Source organism: Plutella xylostella, chromosome 5, assembly GCF_932276165.1.
Source record: "Plutella xylostella chromosome 5, ilPluXylo3.1, whole genome shotgun sequence".
In the NCBI taxonomy this organism is placed as follows: Eukaryota; Metazoa; Arthropoda; class Insecta; order Lepidoptera; family Plutellidae; genus Plutella; species Plutella xylostella.
This window is the reverse complement of record NC_063985.1, coordinates 5,452,713-5,476,171: the sequence shown is the minus strand read 5'-3', so window position 1 is coordinate 5,476,171 and position 23,459 is coordinate 5,452,713. Positions and strand designations below refer to the sequence as shown.

Here is a 23,459-nt window from a genome sequence, read left to right as displayed (position 1 = left end):
ACTATAGTATGCACATATTATTTATTCAGTGTAACTCAAGTCAAGTATTTTTTTGTATTTACATACATTATCTTATATACAATTATTGTTGTGGACTGTTGTGTAGAACTGTATTAAAACTCTGGTGGAGGTTCTTTATTTTTCCTTTATTATGGACTGCCAGAATTTAAAAGTATTTACATAAAATATTGTCATTATGTAAGAAATCGGCAGTGCAGATACATTATACTATACCAAATACTACGTAGTAAATAATCTTAATCCTGAGGCGGTTTTAGGATTAATATTATACTTAATAATAAGTAGCTATGCGATGTGTATATCTTTTTGAATACTGCTGGTAATAACTTTAACCTTGTATCATACATGAATAAAGATGGTCCGAAGATAGAAGGTATAACATCTCAAGTTAAATTTAAATGTATTTAAATACCTACATAAGTACATATGCACCGTCATCTGCACTTTATTTCGTATTCTAATTAATTTAGAATTTAGACATCTAGTGAGGTAGGTAAAGAAGCAATAAGTAATTAGTTTCGTCTTCTTGATAATTATGTCTATATATGTAATTATGATTAATATTAACTACACTTTAATCATACCATTTGATATTCCCCTTACCTCTATTATTCTGTTAACTTTGTAAAATTCCATGGGTCTATGACATGAAACAGTTAAATTATCTAGTTTTACATGCTCAGATAGCGTACCTTCCACAATAGGTTGTTAACACGAGTGACGATACCGATCACAACATCTATCAGAACGAATCAAAAACGTACTACAACATTAACTGATTAGTTCTAGACTTTACTTTCACGACTGGAAACTAATATGAGTTAGTTGCACTGAACTGATCTATGAATGCACTTTCCCCATCTAGTGTTAGTAACTGGATCCGATAACTACTAGGAATCTAGACTTTAGAACCGCCTTGACAGTTTTTACAATAACTAGAAATGGTGATGTAGGAAGCGATCTTAGAAAGAGAATCTTGATGAATGCATTTACATTATGTACATTGCACATACATGGTGAGCAGGAAGTTTGAATGTGTGAATAAGATATTGTTGATGTTGCACAGTTTTCCTGTATATTAGTTACGCAAAACACATAAGAGGTTTTAACTTCGCAATATTTTAAAGTTTTCAACAACACAACACACTGAAAAATAGCCCAAACAATGATGATGAGGTGTTTTCTGATGATGTGGCGGTTGTAGTATGTATGTATATTTACACTGATGATCCCAAACTGAATATATGAAAGTAAAAACATTTTAATCCCAATACAGTACCTAAATAATATTGTAGAATATTATCGTGTCTGTGTTTGAACAGGTGCCAAACATTCGTTTAATTTACGAGGCAATTGACTATCTATACATCATTAAGTTCATATTTAACATCAAACAAATGTATAAATCAAATACCATTACATAAATGTAATAATAGTTATTAATATACAACATTTATGTTACAATTTAACAAACTTCCACCTGTATGCACTTACCGCTTACATCACGTCTTGTACATCTAGCGTCCTTGTGAAAGCTTTGTCTCCCAGCGCCTATCTCTATTCTATCCTATCGTAGGATAAAAGGGCATTGAACTTAGCCGAGCTCTCCACATGGCTCGCCATTCATGCAGCAACCCACTTCGTCAGGCGACCGCGCACGGAATGTGCGGGCATCGTTCAGTAGCCACCTGCGAACCGTGATTAACTGATGGAAAGTGGCGACTTTTGTAGAAAAATATGCGCCTTTTTCTAAATATCAATAAGATAAAATAGTAAGTACCTACTAGGTAAATGTTCAAGTATAAAAAAGGTGTAAGCAATGAAATAGGTCCAGGGAGAAAAGTACCAAATTACTCCTAAACAGGAAGGGCTCAATGACGCCCTCTGCAATATTGAAAAACAATTTTGAAGCGCATCAGAAACCAACTAAAAACGTGAATATTTTGTTCAAATTCTAATTTATAATTCAAAAAAATCAAAAAAAAAAATCAAAAATATTTATTGCAGTACCATAAATTTCAAAAATATGAGTTGGCTGGGGCCTTCTTTTAAGTAAGAAATACCTGTACCAGAAGACCCCGCTCCTTAACATCCATCGCGTAATGGTAAAATAATAAAATATTTAACTTATGGATAATTGGATAATACTAACGATCTAATTTTTTACAAAATTACCTTAGTACCTTATATTAATGCATTACTTATAAATGAATAGGTTGATTTATATTTGTTGTTAACATAATTATATAATTTTATTAGCATGCAAAATTAATAAACTAATTACCTAACGTAGATTAAAAAAATATAAAATGTTGGTTGTTTATGGTATGTATGCAATGCATGCATGCATGCGTATGTGTTTGTGTGTGTGTGTTTGTGTGTGTGTGTGTGTGTGTGTGTGTGTGTGTGTGTGTGTGTGTGTGTGTGTGTGTGTGTGTGTGTGTGTGGGTGTTTGTGTGTATGTGTGTATGTGAATGAATGTGTGAGTGTTTGGAGACATGAGTAAAACCTGTTTTTTATTGTATTAGTGATTCCGTTTCGTCATATGTTTTGGGTTGTAACCAGAATTTAACTAGTTTTTTACAGTCTGAATAAAGTGTTTTATAAATATTTTGACTTTTATTTGCTAAATTATAAAGATGAGCAGATTGACTTGTATATTGTCTCTGGGCATAGGCGGATTTGGTTTGGATAATTGTTTTTAAAAAATTAGGGTCATTTGGTGTCGATATTTTTTTGTAAGTGGAACTTTTACATTGAGGGTTACCGTGAGGGTATTACTAGATATAGGTACTTATGATAAAATATGTACTTTTTGCCAAAGGAGGCGTGTAGACACACTATACACAATATGCTAAGCACCTTTACATGCACAAAGTAAAAGTGAAAATACTATTCCTGAAGTAAAAAGCAAACGTGAACAGACTAACAAATTTTCTTTGGTAAGTAATTCTAATATGTATTTAACATAAGTAGTAAGTACATACTTTTGTCTTCTCAAATAATATATGTAAACGTTTTTGTTGCCACAAACAGTTTTTCTGTAAGAATGAAGACAAATCATTTTGTAAACATGTCCAGTTTTTAGTTGGAATTATCTCAAGAGGTTAAATAATTATTTTTTATATTTACCACACAGACCATGGTAATAGTTGTTATATTGTACAAATACGTAATCCGGTTTGCGTTATTCCATATTATTTTCCTTAGTTTCTTCGGCAAATATAAAGTATTAAGTACACAAGTAATTATAACTTTTAAATGTTTAATTTTGTCTCTTTGAAAACCTCAAAGGAAAGTTTGCTTCAAATATTATATATAATAAATAATACCTATAATATCGAGTCGTGGGTAAACTCTCCATTTCCACGATGATAAACATTATGCGGGCAGACGCTGTTCCGATATTTATTTAACACTCCCGTTAGTAAACTGTGCGGTTATACCTACTTATTTAAAAAAATACTTAAGTATCACCTTAAGCTCCAATTTCGCCATAGTCGGTTAAATCGTAACCAGGGATTGGTTCATCAATTATACGTCAGCTCCATTTTAAATTCTTGACAGATGTCTCAAAAGTCAACCAATAATCCCTGGTTATGATATAATATTCAAACCCACTATGGCGAAATTGTTACTTATATTCATGTATTTTAACAGGTGTAACGTGGCTGTAACTGTGACAGCATAGGTTTTTGTGTATGAATGTTATCGCACCATTAAGTAACGATTACATGGTTCGTAAGAATGAAGGTAATAAACGATAACTTCTCATTCACAGCTTTTCTCTTTTCGCGACCTGTGTGAAGTAACGTGGAAGTTGAACTTACTAGTACAGTGGGCTTGAGATTTTGTGGACCAGTTGCTGTTCTAATGTAACTCTTAAGACGAGGGGCATTGAGATCAGTGCAAATTGCAAAGTGTTACATTAGGAATTGCACAATAACAACTAATGGGTCTGTAATACTAATGTGTTGTAGTTTCACCGATGATTCTACAGTTTAGACGTGATGTAGATGTGGGGAATCGAAAATGAGCACTTTTTCATCTAGCTTTTACTAAGATGATTTGTTATTTGTAACTTACAAAGTACATGATTGTCAATTTAAGCATGTTCAGGGACAGTCACCATGCATTTTTATATGGGCCATGCAATAGTTAACTCTATGCGACTGTCCTAACATCCAAAGGGGATTTTAAATCCACAAACAGTTGCTGCTTTCGTTTTATCTGTAAAAAAGAGTCTTGAAGTACTTAATTCGATTCTGAAATGGGAACCAGCTGTTAAAGCGTAGGTTGATTCAGGACGTAAAAGTCTTGTACGACTTTTTTATGACATTGCTTTGTAAGAAACACCTTTCAAGGGCCATTATTCTGTTTAAGTGTTCGTTCATTGGTTCATTCCGTTTTTACACCCTGTGACTATCCTGACTAATCCTAACTATCCTAACTAATATTATAAATGCGAAAGTAACTGTGTCTGTCTGTCTGTTACTCTTTCACGCCATAACTACTGAACGGATCTGAATGAAATTTGGTATACATATGTTCAAATTTTTTTCAAAATTCAAAAATATTTTATTCATGTGAAGCTTACGACTAAGGTACATGCTTATGAGCCCCAAGCTAGAATGTAGCTTATGTGGGCAAACGCTCATATCAAGTTTCAATGTTATAAGTAATTTTAACAGTTAAATTATGTTATGTAGGTTTTAACTAAGATGTAGTTTAACACAGGTAAGTATGCATATGCCATGATATACAATCACATAGGTACTCTAAAAATAACACGGTATTCAGAAAAGTAATAAATTATAACGACTGAACAAAAAAATGTTTAAGTACTTTTTTTTTCTTATGGTTATTGAAAGGTTTAACATTTGAGACATCTGTTGGTAATTGGTTAAATAATTTAGGCACAAGATAATTTTTGGTTCTAGACCCATACACATTGTTGACGCGGGGTACCGAGAGCCGTCCCGCACGTCTTGCACTACGGTTACAGGTGAATTTTATTTTATATTTGTCCGACCAATATTCTTCTTTAATTATCTCTAAGTTAGCTTTTTTATCTGCTGGTATTATTTTAAATTTTCTATATGTTCTAGACCCTATGAAAGAACATAAGCTACTTTTTATCCCGGAATTCCCACGGGAAAACTTTTAAAGGCGAAGCGAAGGTCGCGGGCACAGCTAGTTATCCATATAACTAACAAAACGTACCTATATGCATATACTAACGATATAAAACCAAAAACCAACACGTGAATGTTGGCATAACGTAACTACGAGTAATACTATTTACTGAGTAACCAAAAGCACTACTTTCCTACTCATGAAAATTGCAAACAAAGACACTCTAACTAATCGAATCGGCGCACGAAACCCACAATGCGTGAGCCTCAATATAGAATCACATTATCCTTATCCTTACTAATATTATAAATGTGAAAGTAACTGTGTCTGTCTGTCTGTCTGTTACTCTTTCACGCCAAAACTACTGAACGGATTTGAATGAAATTTGGTATACATACGATGTAGACCCCGGGAAAGAACATAGGCTACTTTATATCCCGGAATTCCCACGGGAAAACTTTTTAAGGCGAAGCGAAGCGCGCGGAAACAGCTAGTTAGATATACATACACTCACGAGCAATGAAGAAGTTCCACTTACAAAATTAAGAATTTGATCAAAACATTTACGTTTTTAGTTGCTAATATTCAGATGCGCTATTAAATGTCACTGGAACTTTTTCATTGCTCGTGAGCACATTTAAGAAGTGGCTAAGTAGGTGCCTCACTTGCGAGTCACCTTGTCACTACCCCCGGGAATTACAGTCGAGTCGTGAGCATAATTAATATAATAATCTAATATATCCGCTATCCCCTGAACATAATTATCACGTGAACATTCAACAGAAAACCACTTTTTATAATTTTCCCGTGGCCTTGGATAATTTGCGTGACCATAAATAATCAAAACATTATTATGTAAGAAACTATAGAATCGATAATACGGATTGTAAATCTGCATCGATCTCAAATTAGCGTGAATATAATCCTTGAGGTTATTGAATAACAATCATATTCATAAGAATTGATAAAGAGCATATCAAATAACTTGTGCGTAGGAACGATTTTTTTAAAATTTTACATGGTGCAAACCTGCCTTAAACTTAGAAATAAAGTCGTAAACAACCAAATAACAATTTAGTTTGGACTTGAAATCAGCTTGTATTTATTACTATGTATATTTTTTTGATCGTCAACTGGTCAACTCGTCACGGAGGTTGCATGGCGATGGTCACTATGAGTCAGATCTAAACTTAGTGGTCAAGTGGATGGATGACGTCGAGTGAACTGACCTTTTGACTCATCATAAAATTTATTAATTATGTACCTATTTCAAATACCTCACCACACCTTTGTTAAGTGTATCTTAAAAAAGCATCAACAATTTTAGTTTTTCCTAATATCTAAACTAGTAAGCATAAGAGCTTTAGTCACTAAATTGCGTCTATTGAATACCTAACTTGAGCAAGGGACATATGAATAAAATTACACAGAATCTCTAGAGAACCGTTTACCGGTATTTGCCTTACATTGTACTAGAGATGCAGCAGGCCTATTCTGGAATACCCCGAACACCAAGTGATAGAATTGCTACCATCAGGCGATTCTTTCCATAGCAAAATGGGACAGTAAATCCATAAGCAAAAATGGAAAATCTAAAAAAGGTTTGGGTGAGTTTTATAAAATCTAAAGTTCAATTGAGTTTTCATTAAAAACATGAATGTAAAGATGTTCGTTGTCACAACAGTATTGCAGTCAAAGCGGGAATACTGTCCAGGTGATATGTGACCGGCTGCGACAGTGTTTGTTAATTCCGAGAACGTACAAATTGGTTTCCGTACTCACGGATACCTACAACAATCACCTCTCGAAACTTGCATGACAACGGACACAAATACACATTTGAATGCAAATATGCTGTACTTGAATAGTATATGGAAAATACCTAAGTAAGTATAGATATAAAAAAGCGCGAGTCGGACGCGCCCTGAAAGGTTCCGTAGCAACCCATGACAAGATTAAAAATTAAGAATACTATAATTTTTTCGCTAAGTGACTGTGCTAAGAAAATGTTATTTTTATCATGAAATACCGAAAGCTGGTAATAGAATGCATCTAACCTACTTAATGTAACGAGCAGCAGGTACCTAATGCATAATATTTTGAAATAAGGTTGCTGTGACGTATAGACGGGTACCTACATTAAATAGGGAACCCTAAAAACTTAAGCTTGTGTTCTCTTTCGACCATTAGCGCTATTTGCACAAAGCAGATTGATTAGTTTGATCTAACCTTTTTTGCCCACGGCCGTAGTTTTTAGTGTCCTCTAAAGAACTAAGTAACCTCAATTTTCTATTATAGGTATTTTGTTTCTTTACTTCGTCGTGTGACAATGATAATTCTACATGTCGCTTTATGCATTTTTGTATGTATGCTTTGTGTATTTAATAGTAAGTTTGGTACATTATTTAACGTTAAAAGTTACCAACGCTAAGATTAACCAAACTGAATGCCAGATTGCGTATTATCATAATAACATATGCTATATTGATAAGATAACGAATAAATATAAAAAAATGTCAAGTGCATGTTTGACCCCGATCCGAATGTAGCACACGGAGATAGCAAACTATCAACTATCGATGACGGAATCAGTGACTACCCCGAACTGTTCTGTAATGTAGGAACTTTTATAGTATAATACATTGTAAATATTTGATTGGTAATGATACATATCGCGGGATTAACGAGATGATTTTTAGGAATTGCAGCGGCAGACTAGTCCAGTGTAGCAAGTTTGTAAAAAGCTTTCTTTGCACCCCATCATCGAGTATGCTTGAGGGTTATAAGCAAGTTTAGTAACTACCGGATAGGTTAGGTACCTCAGTGCTTGTATTTGTTTTTCTCAACACAGGACTGCTCTACCAAAAGTATATCGATTGTCTTTTTTATTGCCAAAGAAATTGCTTATGAGAATAGAGGAAACTCTTGAACAAAATAGCCATTTGCTGTCTGCATCCGTATTGTGAGTCGTGCGGTCACGTGCGAGCGACATACACTGCATAACACATCCTCTGAGGTGTCTGCGTCCCTAATACTTGATCAGCTGGTTGCCCAAAACGGTATTTTCACTTGGTTTCTTGACTTTCTGATTGAATATCGATTCAATCACGTTCTCTGTGTCGAGAGACTTTTAAATAAAAGTTGTCTTTCGCTAAAAATATTTTCTGGCTAAGCTTCTAAGCTCTTATTTATCCGAAGGAAATTTACATGAAAACACACTCGTAACTGTCGAGATAAATTATTCAGCTAACTGCTAACCTAATCTTCCGATGTCCCTTCGTAAGAGAATAAGCAGACAGAGACAATTTGTGCTACAATACGGCTAACAAGGATAAACTCGGCGCGGCGCCAGATTAGATACATAAAATATGTTATGAAATGGTTATGAATAACATTATTGTGAAAACAAAAGTAATTTCATGTTTTCTTTCATACACTTTCTAAGAATCTTGTTTTGTTTTGTTAGTTTTTGTTTTTGTTATACCGTTTCTTTCAGTTTCAAGTTCTTGCAAATATCGCAACTGATTTGCCGCCGTTTGAATATTACGTAAAGAATTACATAGCTGGTAATTTTTCTATAAAAAAATCTTATCAACATTACAACAAAAAACACAAACATTGGTAACTCAACACAACAAAAATCATAACTAAGTATATTCACAACCCACCTTTTGGCTTCGTAGTCGGTCAAAAATATATTACGTTAAGTGCCTCGGTCTGTATTTAGAGTAAGCAGGCCAGACGACTAGGTAACCTAGTCTGTAAATAAACAGACCACTTAGTTCCGAATACCTTCAGCGCGACTGAAATCGATAACCATTTTAAACCCTTCCTGGCCTAAAATATGGGTGCTATACAAGAACTATATTTTTATTAATTAAGAATGTGAAAATGGGGTGAAAACTCAGATCAACTACAAATAGATTCGCAATCGCCGTGTGCACTATTCTCTTTCTCACTCAAACCATAGATGTTGCCGACAAAAAAATAAAACCTAAATATGGGGAAATTTAACTTATCATAATAACAAAAACAAAACTTGAGTATATCGTCGGTTGATAGGAAAAAGTCACTAAAGGCTAATTTTTTAATAGCCAGACAAAAGTTTTGCTGGGAAATAATTTTGATGCTGTTGCGTCTCAATGTTTCTCAATGTTTGTATTACCCAGATAACATTTATCTGAATATTGAAAAATCAGCCTTAGTGAGTTTTTCCTGTCAACCGACGATATAAGAAAAAAAACTTTACTCATACTTATTTGATTTCAATATAATTATTTAATATACACAAACTGAGTGGATTGTATAATTCATTGTCTTCGTCCAATCGAAACAATCCTCTTCAAAATGTGCCGAACACAATTTTTGTATGTTTCCTTGGTTCCCAATTTGTGCGACCGGTAATGTCTATCCATTTTCTTGATATTTTTTTTTCTGTCGGAAACCTATGAAAGAGATAAATGGATGAGCATGAGCATTATAATCGTGGGCCAAATATGTGATGGGGTTTTTTTTTAAAGGAAACACGTATTTCGTATCAATACAATAAACTTTATATTATACAGAAGAAATCACACATGGAAGAAAAAAAAAGAAACGAACGTTTCCTCACAATGAGAGGCACCTCATTTGAAAGAGGAGAATGACTTCTACAAAATACAATCTTCACAAAAACCGAATTCGTGCGCCCCATTTGTAAACCCAACCCGAGTCCGTTACAATTTCTAGTATTTTCTTTGCATACTATATTATTTGTGGGTAAAATAAATTTTCAATAACTTGCAACACCATGTGATTTGTTATGATATGGTACCTCGTAATTTTTACTTAAAACTGATACTAAAAGACCTTACAGTATTAAAATTAGTATCGTTTTATATTAAAATCGAGCCAATAGGTAGTACTATGATGAATGTAAGCTTGTTAAACTTGATAGTATCTACTTACATGTGAAAATATATCTCATCCATCATTCCATCGTGTTTTCGTTCATTATGCTCTATACAACCGAACAAAATCCACCCACCCATGTCACACACTCGTTAAGTGATGATAATAGTCTAATAAACTTAATAAACACCCACAAATCACTAGCAAATCAAAAATAAATAGCATTTAGAAAATTTTGTTGTAACTGTCAGCCTTTGTTTGGCACAGATTTTTCATTTGTTTCATTGTTTGGCACAGAGAACTGACGTAAACAGGCGCCACAGCAAAAAGGACAAAAAACATTTACAGCTTAACGTTTCTTTCTCACGCTTAATGTAGCTAAGCGTCTCTTTTTCGCAATGTCAGAACTGTCACGATTATACCCCTGTGGGTGAAAATGTAACGAGAAAATGTAAAATGCAATTAAATTTTTAATTTTACTTGTACTTGTATGTGAGTAAATAATGTTGTAAGCAATAAGTTTTCAGTAGGAAAAACTTATTTACAGTAAAAATGTGTGTAGATTCGATGCAATATGACTCTTTTTATAAGGCAGTGAAATTTTTATGACACCTATAAAGTCATGTGCTTTAAAATTAAAAAACCGAAAATAAACATCACTTAACACATTCCAAACATTAAATTACCTACGAGTTCATAGAAGTTTGTTAACACGTCGCACGACTAACGAATCTAATTTTAACACGTTTGCGGCTCATTCAGTGATCTGTTAGAACATCAACATGACGGATTTTAATTGCCATCTTTATAAGGCCGTAAAAATACCACGTCCGCACTTCTAGGAAAAATAGTGATTCTTTGTACCAGAATTTAACGTTAAGCTTACAAAAGTTTATAAGTAAAACAAATGTAAGTTTGAAGTACATCGACGATCAAACGTACAAACTGAAAAATAATATATATTTTGAAATAGGTAATTGGCGTTTTAGAAACGCTCTGTCATATTAAAATGTGTCCAATACAGAAGAACCGCTACTAATATACATATTACATATATACAAAATCCATGTAAAACATATGTAAAATGTTTTAGTATCTACCTACAATAATCTAAACTATCGTTTAATCAATAATCAATTATAATTAAACGATAGTTTATGACTATAAAACACTTAATTAAGAATATCAAAATGTGTTGGTAAGCGCATAGCTCAAACACGCCTGGACCAATTTTATCAGATCTTGTTTATGTCTGTTCGTGTTTATTCAGTATTAAAAGTTACTTTTCATGACGATTTAGTATATTGCACATAATATATCTGCGTAAAAATATAACAATGTGATCTCGTAACGCCAAATTTTAATTTAGAATCTTAACGTGCCATTGTATCCGGCGGTAATAAGAATAGATAGCAACATTAAAGTTTAATCTCCAAGATAAAAATAATACTGAATTTAATATAAAATGGAAGAAACAAGTCATTAGAGCAAGGTAAATGAGTCGAAATTTCTCACATCTCACTGACACACGTTACATGGAGAGAACAAAATAGTTCTCTGCGCAAGCGCAATCCACCTTGAAAAGTTGACTGACAACATTCTTCTAAACTATTGCCATTGCGACATGGGTTCAACTTTTGAGAGCAACTAATTATAGAAGTTATACTAATTGTACCATACCAATGAGCTAATGACACGCATCACACATGGTAGAACTTTGATCACAAAGTAACATTAAATTGTTATTATTTCATACTAGCTGTTCCCGCGAGCTTCGCTACGCCTTTAACAGTAGTTTTCCCGTGGGAATTCTGGGATAAAAAGTAGCCTATGTTCTTTCTCAGGGTCTAGATCATATACTTACATACCAAATTTCAAGCAAATCCGTTCAGTAGTTTTGGCGTGAAAGAGTAACAGACAGACACAGTGACTTTCGCATTAATAATATTAGTAAGGATCTTTCCACTTTCCAGCAAGAAAGGAAAAGCTTTACTTCTTTAGGTAAACAGGCATAATTAACTACTCAAAGTTTGGGTAAATTGCCTGTATGAAATTTATTTAAATCAAATTTATTTAGTAAAAATTAATATTCCTTAGTTCTTCTGTATCTGCAGTCACAGTTTCTAAGAAGTATGAATCTAGTAACACCTAGGGCTTATAACTAGACCTAGCTTCTTAGAGGAGTCTTTTAAGGGCATCATTAGCTATGCTAGGTTTTTTCCTAGGCACATCTACAAGATCATGCCATGCCTTATTCATGAAACCTAATTAAGTTTCTATCTATTAAAGCAAGATTTTAGGGTTCCATAGCACTAGGCTAGGCAGGTTTGTCATTTCTATCTGATACTTGATCCATAAGTACATACATATACACATACTTATTATGGTTCTACCTTTTTTGGCATAAGATTTTTTTGCCTAATCTCGTATTGCATAGTAACGTTTGGTCAAAGTCTCGTTACGCCGAAAATCGTATGGCATAAATCTCGTTTAGTAAAAAGTTATTTCGCATAACATTGTTTAGCCTAATAATGGTATGGCCAAATCTTGAATAGCCTAATAATGCTATGGCATAGGTTTATACAAAGTAATAATATTCGTTTGGCTTTAACTTTGACGGAGCGTCTCCCTACATAGCGCAAACTGGTGCCTTGTATTGTTTCCGGTGTTTGGAAAACGCTCCGCTCCGCTTCGCAGCGCTCCGCTTTGGTTTTGATGAACATGTGCACCTAACACGCTCCTCCTCGCTTTGCTCGTCGTCGCACCTATTTTTAGGTTTCGATCTCATGGGGTTTGTAATAATTATATTGGTCGTTAACTTTCGATTTTTTGATCATACAATATCGTGATTTTCGGGATGTAGGAGAAAAATACCACAATTTGTACATTTACTACATACTTAATATATTATTTATTAAGATAAAATTAGGAGAAACAAGATTATACATAGGTATAGGCGAACATAAATTTGAGCAAACGAAACTTAGGTGTTTAAAGATTGTGCCTAAAGAGTTTTAGACGAAACGAGCCTTATGCCACATAAGTCTTGGCAAAGTGATGGTTCGGCCAAAAAAGTTTAGACCATACGAGTTATGCGAAATGAGTTTTGGTCAATAAAGATTATGCCAGATGAGCGGAACCCACTTATTATTCTAACCATAATATTATGTAGTAGGTCAGTAAAATTTTGGTATATTTAAGTTCCTTAGGTATAAAATCGCCTAATTAAATAATGTACTTATTTGTTATCGATTCTATTTGTAATTAAATTTATTGCATTTGACTCTTGACGCCTTACCCCGACGCTCTGATAACTTTCTAACCTCTATTCGATAAAATGATACAAACAAATTAAACTTTATCTTTGATTGAAAAGAGCAAAGGTTTTCCTGCTGCCGCGCAGTATCAGCAGTCGGCGCCAGACTCCTTGTAAATCACATTGTCACTTATTATCATAAAATATTAAGGAAAGATTCTGTACACTTAACAGGAACTATAATATTAGTAATATCAGAACCTAAATTATTAAATTTGCACAAAAGAAAAGAAAAGACTCGCAAGTCTCACAACCTATCATAATGTAATTTTTTCATGGACGTAAGCTTTTTTTAGTTAGGGTTTTAATAACCCAATTGTCATATAACAACGCGGACTCGAGTGTACCCAGTACTTCGACCGTTTAATAATCAAAGGGTAAATAATCTAGTAAATTTTCAATTCCTCATCCACACACCATCAAGTAACAGTTTCTCAACTTACGCACAACAATGTTCTTACAAAACACACGCGCGTCCATCGAACGCGACCCGAAGCGAACCAAAGCCACATAACCGTTTAACCGCATAACGTTCAACCACAACCCTATTCCGGTTCCAGGTGCCGGCATGGAGTGAGGGGCCCCCACGATGCGGTGGTTCAAGCGTGGGGAGCCGCCGCGCCTGCTGGCCGTCTCGCCGGAAGCGGACAGCTCTGCGCGTGCCCCCAAAATAGGTATGTTCTGCTTGATAACGGTGATAACCCACCTGTCTCCGGTGCACTTATCCGGTGAAGACTTATGATGCAGCTTGTGTAGGCATAAGTGTTTGTTGAGGAAACCTTAATTGTACTTTAAAAAGTCTTGCAAAAGCTCTTTGGTCATCAGAATTTTTATGCATATAGTTAGTGAAACAGGGTATCATGATGCGAGCATTTTTAAATCTCTCTATCATGATAGACGCAATATAATAGTATGGTTTCTAATGAACTTAAACCTACTCTACAGCCTCTAGCTGGTTGATAATGACAGCAATTTCAACACATTTGACTTGTCCTGGCGATGCATAGGTCGCTTGTACAAACACGGTGACATAATAAATTAGACCCCAATCGCATTACATAATGGCTGTCCATTAATTAATCATGATTGAGCTGTCTGCACAGGCAACACGGCATGCAGACTATAGCCTGAATAATGATGATGATTATTGGCTAATCTAGGCTCTACAGACTAGTTAGGATTTGAAATTGAAATGTTCTTTATTCGACGTACTTAAAATTTTAAAATTATTTGTCATACAAAATACTCACATTAGTCAACCACCATTTCACAAAGGCTCGGTCATTAAGCAGAAGAAATGGCGAAATAAACGTATCGAGCATCTTTTCAAATTTCACCTTAAATCTAATATGTTTTTATAATTACCTACTAGATAGGTCACTATTATTATAATTATGTGATTATTAAGTTATTAACAGAGAAGTTGCAAAATATCCTGTGACATAATGAGGCAATGAATGAACAGGTTAATTTTGACAGCTTCCTTCTCACGCAACGATTGGTCGAATTTCGAGAATGCCGCTCACGTCAATTCAATAGTGGATATCCTTGCCCACTTTCATTACACGATACGTCGAAGGGAACATTTCCAACTCGTGCTCACGAATAGCTATCACTTTTTTAATCAAACAGTCTTTAAATTTATATTTATTTCCACTCTGTTGGTTACTAAAGGCTTATGAAAGACTAAGCTGTATCTATCATAAGGTTAGTTTGCTTTTGTAAGTAAAACAATACTAAGAACAATATTATGTGTATGTACTTATCTTAAATTCAGGTATTTTTACACTAGAATTTTTAATTTCGAAGGAAAAATAACGACTCGTTTGATTTACGAGTAAGGTATAAACATGTCTTTATCAGTGTACAGTCGAAGGTCGAAGCTCATAACTCATTGATTTAGCGCTCATTCAACCTGACCTGGCACGACCACGTCCACAAATATAATATTGCTAAAGAACAACCAAGTAGGTACGTAAGGGTTTTGTTGCAAAAGTGCGATGAGATAATACGAATGACTCACGCTGTACGTCCTATAAATATGACCTCCATTTTGCAAATCACTATGGAAGTCGGTTCGATTCTTTGCTTGAGTTTATTACAAGTACGAACAAATTTTTCCATTCCTTGGTAAATTTTAATCCGGATCTGTGATACCTTCTTAGTGAATCATTATTTCCAAGTATTTTTAATCAGTTATTTCCAAGGCATGCTACTAGTCTGAGTAGTCCTACGTAGGTACGTGCTTCCGCCTGTATCTGGAAAACTTACCTAGGCTTCTCACCGAGTTAACTTTCACTAGTATTTACTTTACTTGCCTTACACGTAACTGGGTAGGTAGGTATGTACGCCTTGGCTTAAGTTAGATATAAGTGAGACGTGCGAGAAGTCCTTCTGCTAGCTGAATTAAACATTTACCCGTATTAACACACACACGCACACACACACACACACACACACACACACACACACACACACACACTCACGCCTTGTACTAATGTACTCCCTTGCGGGGTAGGCAGAGGTGCATTGCTGCACCCACATTTCGCCAGAGTGTTTTGTTAGTCCCAATGTAATAGGGGGCGGGCCTATTGCCATTTTACGGGCACATCCAAGACCCGAGAACAAATATCTGTGTTTAAACAAATATCTGCCCCAGCCGGGAATCGAACCCGGGACCTTCGGCTCAGTAGTCAGGGTCACTAACCACTACGCCATTTGGTCGTCTTACCCGCATTAACACGTATGAAAACCCTTCGTTCATTGGAAGGAGACCCGCGCCCATGCCCCAGCAGTTAGGACGTGATGGGCCGTGATGATGTGATGAACACGTATTTAATTTCTTCATTTATTTTTTCCAGACGTGTCTCCCGGCCGCTATCCGAAAAGGAAAAGCAGCAGCAGTTCAGTGGAGACGAACTTCTACAACCTGAGCGAGCAGCTGATCATCGTGGAGAAGTCCCCGCCGCGCGGGCCCGGCGCCACGCCCGCCTCGCGCCGCATCTCGCTGCAGAATACCTTCACGCCGCCACCGCAGGACGCTAACTGCTCCACTCGCAAAAACCGCGGCAGCTCTTTAGAGAAAGAGTACATGGTACACCGGGAACGACGAAACCCGTTACTCGACAAAGTAAAAAACACTAAGCTGTCATGCTTCAAATCCAACGGCCCCTTGCGGCATGGCGATGACGCAGCTTCAACTTCCGGGAGCGAGTGTAGCGGCTTCGGCCACGTAGAGGACGCCATGCACTGCCGCTACCCGGCCGCCCTCTACCCGAGCAGCCACCTCGAATTCGAAAACCACAATCCCTGGGTGCGGATGCCACAATATGTCGAAGATGACGTATTTATAACCAAAGACGATTCAAACTCGTGGAGAGAGCCCTTGGAAAAATCATTCGCTCCAAGAGGATCAAGATGTTATAGCTCCGGTTCAGAATGTGATAAATATTACTCAGTACATAAGAATATCGGAGCAAAACTCTCGAAATCTAGTGATCAAATATTCAATGACGATTATGAACCTTATGACAATAGTCCCATTCAACATATTTCTAACAAATCTCTCAACAAAAAGACTGATAAATATAAGACTAAAGATGAAAAGGACACAATCGGCCCTAGTTCGTGTTTGTCAGCTAAACTACGGGCAATGTCTGATAGATATTTTAAGCCGTCTTCAAATAAATTCTTCACGAAACTTTATCGACAAAATAATGAGAACGCGGAAGAGATCAGCTGCAGTAATGATAATATATTAACATCAGCCAGTGTGGTGAGCAAGAGCCGCAAAAAACGGAATGGCGTCAAGGCAAAATTACGCAGTTTTTCATACGGAGCTTTACCGGGTTTAGAAGAATTTCAAAAAACCCAAAATGCGGTCTTCCATGACGAAGCATACAACGTCTCATGTGATGACGAGAATGCACTTATACAAGACTGTGAGGATGCGGATTCTGGTATTCTAGTCAATGAATCAGCCGCATCATCCATTTTTGACAGTGACAGAATATCCTCAAGGTGTGAAAGTTCTGCGTCACATGCAACTTTAGTTCCCTACCATGGAAGAAGTGTTTCGGGAGACCAAAGCTATATTAAAACCAGGGCATCCAGTCGCATGAGCCGAGACCGGGGTGATGGGCAAAGACCCCGGTCGAGAAACTACCAAAGGGCTCTATCTCTTGATCGAAAAGAAATACTTAGACGAATGCCGAAGAGTGAAGAAATGACTGAACCTCAATATCTACAGCTAACTGAAAAGCAAAGAATGCGACAAAGAAATGCTAGTCAAGGAGACTGCGGTATTCCACCAATACCACCATGTCGTAAGCCACTGAGGGGCAGCAAATCCGATAAACCAGCATCTGAGTTCAAAGTTGTCAGAATAATAAAACGGAATCCCAACGATGAATTGGGTATCTTTATCGCAAAAACTAAACTTTCAGATGAAGGTCATTTGGGCTACCTTGTCGCGCATATTATACCCGGAGGTTTAGCAGAAAAGTATGTTTATATTTTTAATGAATTTTAATGGTGTTTTTATTATGATAATAATAAGATTAGATTGCTTACCAAATTAATCTTTTATTTTCCAGAGAGGGCACACTGCGCATCGGAGATGAGCTTCTAAATGTCAACGGTCGACGCTTACGAGATATCACGATGGCAGAAGCCAAAGAAGCTCTTAAATCTGGTACCTCTGAAATTGATATCGTGATTTGCAGACTTCGCGAAAAACTACCACCTGAATGTAGACAACGGGAGCCCCCTCAAAGGACACCCTTGTTGATGCGAGAAAGTTCTGTCGACTACGAAAACGCCGTCATATTGGGCAAGGAGAAACGTTTAGATAATAAAAATGACGTCAAAACAGAGCTGTGCCGTCGGTCGCAGGACGAGACCGCGTGTAATCAAGGCGCGTTATCAGCGGCGGACGAGGCAGGGGCCGGCGCGCGCTCGCACTTCCACAAGGGACAGAACGCGGGCTATAGCAGCATGAACAACAAGCTGCTCCGGCGGCAAGTCGTCAGCTACGGGGGAGCCAACAAAGACGCCTTCTCGCTCAGCTGTGCTGGTGAGGTGGTGGACGTGGACACTCCAGACGCCCCTGACCATCGAGCCGAGGAGCGCCGGGACTGCGACCCTCAAACCCCCAACGCGGCCAACTTCTGCACCCTCCCGAGGAAGCCGCGAGCCCCCACTCACTCGTATCACACCATCACGTTGGAGAAAGGTCCTGGACGGAAACCACTCGGCTTCACCATCGTCGGCGGACGCGACTCTCCCCGCGGCCCCCTCGGGATCTTCATCAAGAGCATCCTCAAGCAAGGACAGGCTGTCGACGATGGGAGACTTAAAGCAGGTGAGTGACATTATTTCCGAGTCCAAAGTTCTCGCCCCCTTATCACTAAGGAATGCAGACAGATAAATAAGTATGGTCCGGTTACTATTGTCAAGTGCATAGATATCGTATTATTTACTGGTCCACAATGGGCATCATGTCTGATATGAATATTAATGTTTATGTCCAGAAGTTATTGTTTGTTTACAATGAGTGCATTACGAATAATAAACAGCATAAGTAGGTACGTACATACATTAACATTCCTTTACACTTATACATGGAATCTATTTGGAAGTTTGTCCATTTGGATGTCATAAAACCATTTGTTTCTGATTTCCAGGTGACGAGGTGTTGGCGGTGAACGGGCAGGCGTGCCACGAGCTGGCGCATGTGGAAGCCCTGGCTTTGTTCAAGGCTGTCAGAAATGGACCCATCGAACTACGAGTCTGTCGCCGAGCTAAGAATCCTCAGTAAGTTATACCTTATTCATAGTAAATCAAGTGCATAGTAAAGCATTTCATACTTATCATATCGTAAGTACAGTGAAATATTTCCGAAATTGTTATCTACAAGTATGTCAATCGCACCTGTTATTTTATCGTTATCATAATCATATCATAACATAGGTAACGATAATGACTATCTTTATTTAATCGTAACAGTAGGTACCTCTAGGTACCTATACACATACCCCCTTATTCATAAAAAAGTTCTCTGTCAGAGAGTGACAGTCAGTTCAATAGTTAAAGCGTCCACTGCCTTTTTTATGAATAAGGGCTGATTTTTCAATGGGCAGATAAACGTTATCTGAGGAATAATTCTGATGTTGTCACATCTGAATATTTGTATTAGACAGTGACAGCAACAATTTTATTCCTCACATAACGTTTATCTGACCATTGAAAAATCAGCCCTAAGGGGGATAATTTATAAATTAGCTAAATTTAAAATGTATTTTCTTTTCTTTTCAGATCTACTAAAGCAAAGTCCTGCACAGATCTGCTAAATGATGACGAGTGAAACACTTTAATTGTAAGTGTAGGTACTCATCTAAAATCTCTATTGAATTAATTGATCCAATTTGCCTGCGAGAGTCAGTTTGATGCTCTGACAGAAATCGTATTCAGAATTCGTATATCAAATAGCGAGGAAAATTAATTAAAGGATCATAACGATGAATAGAATACGTATTAATCTATAAAAGGCCCAATATCATGCCATCTAGATAATACATGGCTGACACACACCACACCTAACAATTGCTCAAGCTCAGCTTCCTGATTACTAAGTTAGAGTGTATTCATTGTAACTTTTGCGGGTAAATATAACATACCTACTTATCATTTGTTTGTTATCTATTCAGGTAAGTAAAATGTTCAGACTAGAAAGCTCGCATACGAGACTGTATTTATGTATTATTTTATGAATAAGATGTACTATTATGTAAAATTTCATGTTATATTATTACTTCTAATTAAGTTTTTATTAAGTATACATTTTAAGTAGTATTAGACGCATGTAGAATACACAGCCGTTGAAGTGCATGTTAATTAGAATCGAATAATTTTTCAATTGCATGACCGAAATTGAACCCCAGTTTTGTTGTTTATTGGTAGGGAATTTCGAAAATATTAGTACGTAGGTACTTACTTAATTAAATGTGCACATATCTCTTTCATAATGAAATGTGCCATTTGTAGGTGTAGTCATACTTTATTATTAGAATGAGCACGATATTTTTACTTCTCGCTGTAGGTAGGTACTATCTACCTACTACAATTCTCATCTTGTTAGAAACAGTATATACTTATTATAAAATATGAAATAATTATTTGATTGTGCATCTGTAGTCTGTAGTCCTTAAAGTGTGTACTAGACGTATGAGTAAGTACGCCTTACTTGTGGCTCCATGACTTTACTTGCTACATGAGCATAATTATAATCAAGCCATATATAGGCTAAGAATAATCGACATAACAAATTGCAATAATTGCGGTATCGCTGCATTTTTGATAATACACTCACGGGTAATGAAAAGGTTGCACTCACAATATGCCGACACCAAACAACCTAAATTTTATCAAACATTTAATTTAACAATATAGGTACCTATTACAGTTTTTAGTTGGTAATATCCTGATGCTCTGTTAAATGTATTTCAGTGTTGCAGAAGTCGTAATTAAGCTAGCCTTTTCCGTTTAGGCATAATTTGGTGATTTTCTCATAGAACCTTTTCATTACCCGTACCCGTGAGTACATATTGTTTGGAATCCTTCACATAATATAAAAAAAATAATGACCATGTGAAAAATGGGAAACTAGTTCATAATGGTGGCAAGAAACAGTGGATATAAACTAAATAATTTGCTTGTCTAAAAATACGGATGTACCTTTATAGTCAAGAAAGAATAAAGAAAAAATATTGGGAACTTTGGATTTAGACATAAACAAAAGTGTAGTGTGGCCACACTACAAAAGAATTGATGTATCAAAACTGGAACCAACCGAGGCCGAAATATTACAAAATTTCAAGTCACAAATTGACAAAATTCCGGATTCATTTCAGGGCAGATTTTTAAAGAATGTCTCCTTTTCTTCTTTAATAAAGGTGTACTCCGTGTCTGCTCCTCCCACGGAGGAGAGCAGTACGAAGCTGTTAACATCAGATTACTTCATAAAAACGACGACGAAGATAACATCGTATCAAAAGACTCCAACGAAAGTGCAACTGACTTCGTACAGGCCACTGAGTGCGACATCACTGGACTTAATGAAAGCGTTAATCCTAAAAGTGCAGAACTGACATGACTCTATAACTGAAGTAGAAATAGTTAAAGAGGTTAAAATTCCCGCCAAGGAGATGATTCAATTACATCCTAAAAACTCTATAAATGAATTAGAAATAGCTAAACAGGTTGAAATCGCGCCAAGGAGGTGTATCAATCACATCCTAAGGACCCCATAACTGAAGTAGAAATAGCTAAAAATAAATAAATTAAGTGGTAAGTTCCTCCCAGGTATAGAAGGTAAGAGAACGCTGCAAAATACCCACAGAACATAACCTTGGCCAAGTCAAGCAGAGGCACTACCTCCAGGATATTCGGAACAAGTTACGAACCTTTACAAAAAGTTTACAAAAAAGGCCGAAATGGTATAGAAGTCAAAAGGAGAGTCCATGTAGGCTCAACTTGAATAGAAACTGAAGGAAAAATACGAAGAAGTAAGAAAAAACAATTTGAAGCCTGTATATAACTTTTACAATGCATGTATATAATTCTGTTCTTGTGTACAAATAAAGAATATTCTATCTATCTATCTAAATAGCGAAACCATCGCGATTTGAAATATTTTGTACAGGCCACTGAATGCGACATTATTTGCTTTGTGGACCAAATTAAGGCGCCAATCGTTAAAACCCAGAACTAGCAAGACTCTATCACTGAAGTAGAAATAGCTAAAGAGGTTGAAATTCCCACCAAGGAAGTGATTCAATCGCCTCCTAAAGTGTTCAAACCTGCAGTTTAGCTGGCGCCTCCCACGTATAGAAGTAAAGAGAAGGCTGCAATAAGACAGCCACAAACGAATTTGATTTATTTGAAATACACTCACAGCAAAGAAACAGTTCCACTTACAAAACGCAGTCATTCACCAAATGGCCCAATTATTTTAATCATTTAATAGGAATTTTGAACAAAATACACTCCCGGGCAATGAAATAGTTCCACTCACAAAATGCCGACACCAAACAACCTCAATTTTTTCAAACATTTAATTTAAAATTTGAACAAAATATTACCCTTTTTCGTTGGTAATATCCTGATGCTCTGTTAAATGTACTTTAATGTTTCAGAAGGCGTCATTAAGCTAGCCTTTTCCGTTTAGGAGTAATTTGGTGCTTTTCTCAGTAGAACCTTTTCAGTGCCCGTGAGTGTATTTACGTTTCAAGTTGGTAATATACTGATACTCCGTTAAAATTACTTCAATTAAGCTAGGTTTTTCCATTCAAGAGTAATTTGATGCTTTTCTCACCTTTTCATTGCCCGTGAGTGTAGTCATAGTAGGCAGAAGCGATACCGGAATTATTGCAATTTCGATAAACTTTACTTGTCATAAATGACTAGCCTAGTACAAGCACTTACTCGAACGCGTATGGTATCCACATTACTTATTTCTTGACTTACAAGTTACATTTTAACAGACTACAGCATAACCAGCACGGGGCGAAATATATTTTTACGTCTCGTCTGTCTTGTTCTTGTTATTTTGCGCTTCTTGCGCCCTGTGCTAGGCATGCAGAGATGTACATACAAATTTAGTCACCCCAAAGACGTATTGTAAAAATGTTTAGGTAACCTCGTCATACTCTTTTTGTACTTGAATACAATAATGCATGTTTTTTTTATGACGATTGTGTTTTTTTATGTTTACTTTCAATGTGAATATTAGGTTGTAGATGTTAAAAAATTAGAATCAATTAAAAAATTAGTTTCTACTTGTGCAATATAATCTCATACTTATATAGGTACACTTCCTTACCTGATTTGAAAACAAAAGAGTTACTTTTAAAATTTCTACCTACTCTACTGTGATACTTTTTCGTGTTTATAACTGCCTACCCTATTTATTTTCTTAAAAATATATTTTTAAACATGTTGTTGCTTTTATTAGGTACCTTTTCACATGTTTAGTACCTACTTATCTAAAGCTGAATTGTAATAAAAAGGAATTTGCTAAAGTGCAATCCTGAATAGG

General features: G+C 36.2%; 1 protein-coding gene across 1 annotated transcript in view; it reads left to right on the top strand.

The window, feature by feature from the left end:
• LOC105392362 overlaps positions 1 to 21,931 on the top strand; it is a 31,494-nt gene extending 9,563 nt beyond the window's left edge. Inside the window, exons 2-6 of the mRNA XM_011563975.3 lie at positions 13,924 to 14,037; positions 16,225 to 17,866; positions 17,959 to 18,725; positions 19,048 to 19,177; positions 19,679 to 21,931. Coding sequence (XP_011562277.3) covers positions 13,953 to 14,037; positions 16,225 to 17,866; positions 17,959 to 18,725; positions 19,048 to 19,177; positions 19,679 to 19,727 — 2,673 coding nt within the window. The 5' untranslated portion in view covers positions 13,924 to 13,952 and the 3' untranslated portion in view covers positions 19,728 to 21,931. The remainder of the gene's footprint in view (positions 1 to 13,923; positions 14,038 to 16,224; positions 17,867 to 17,958; positions 18,726 to 19,047; positions 19,178 to 19,678) is intronic.
• Positions 21,932 to 23,459: the final 1,528 nt, after the last annotated feature.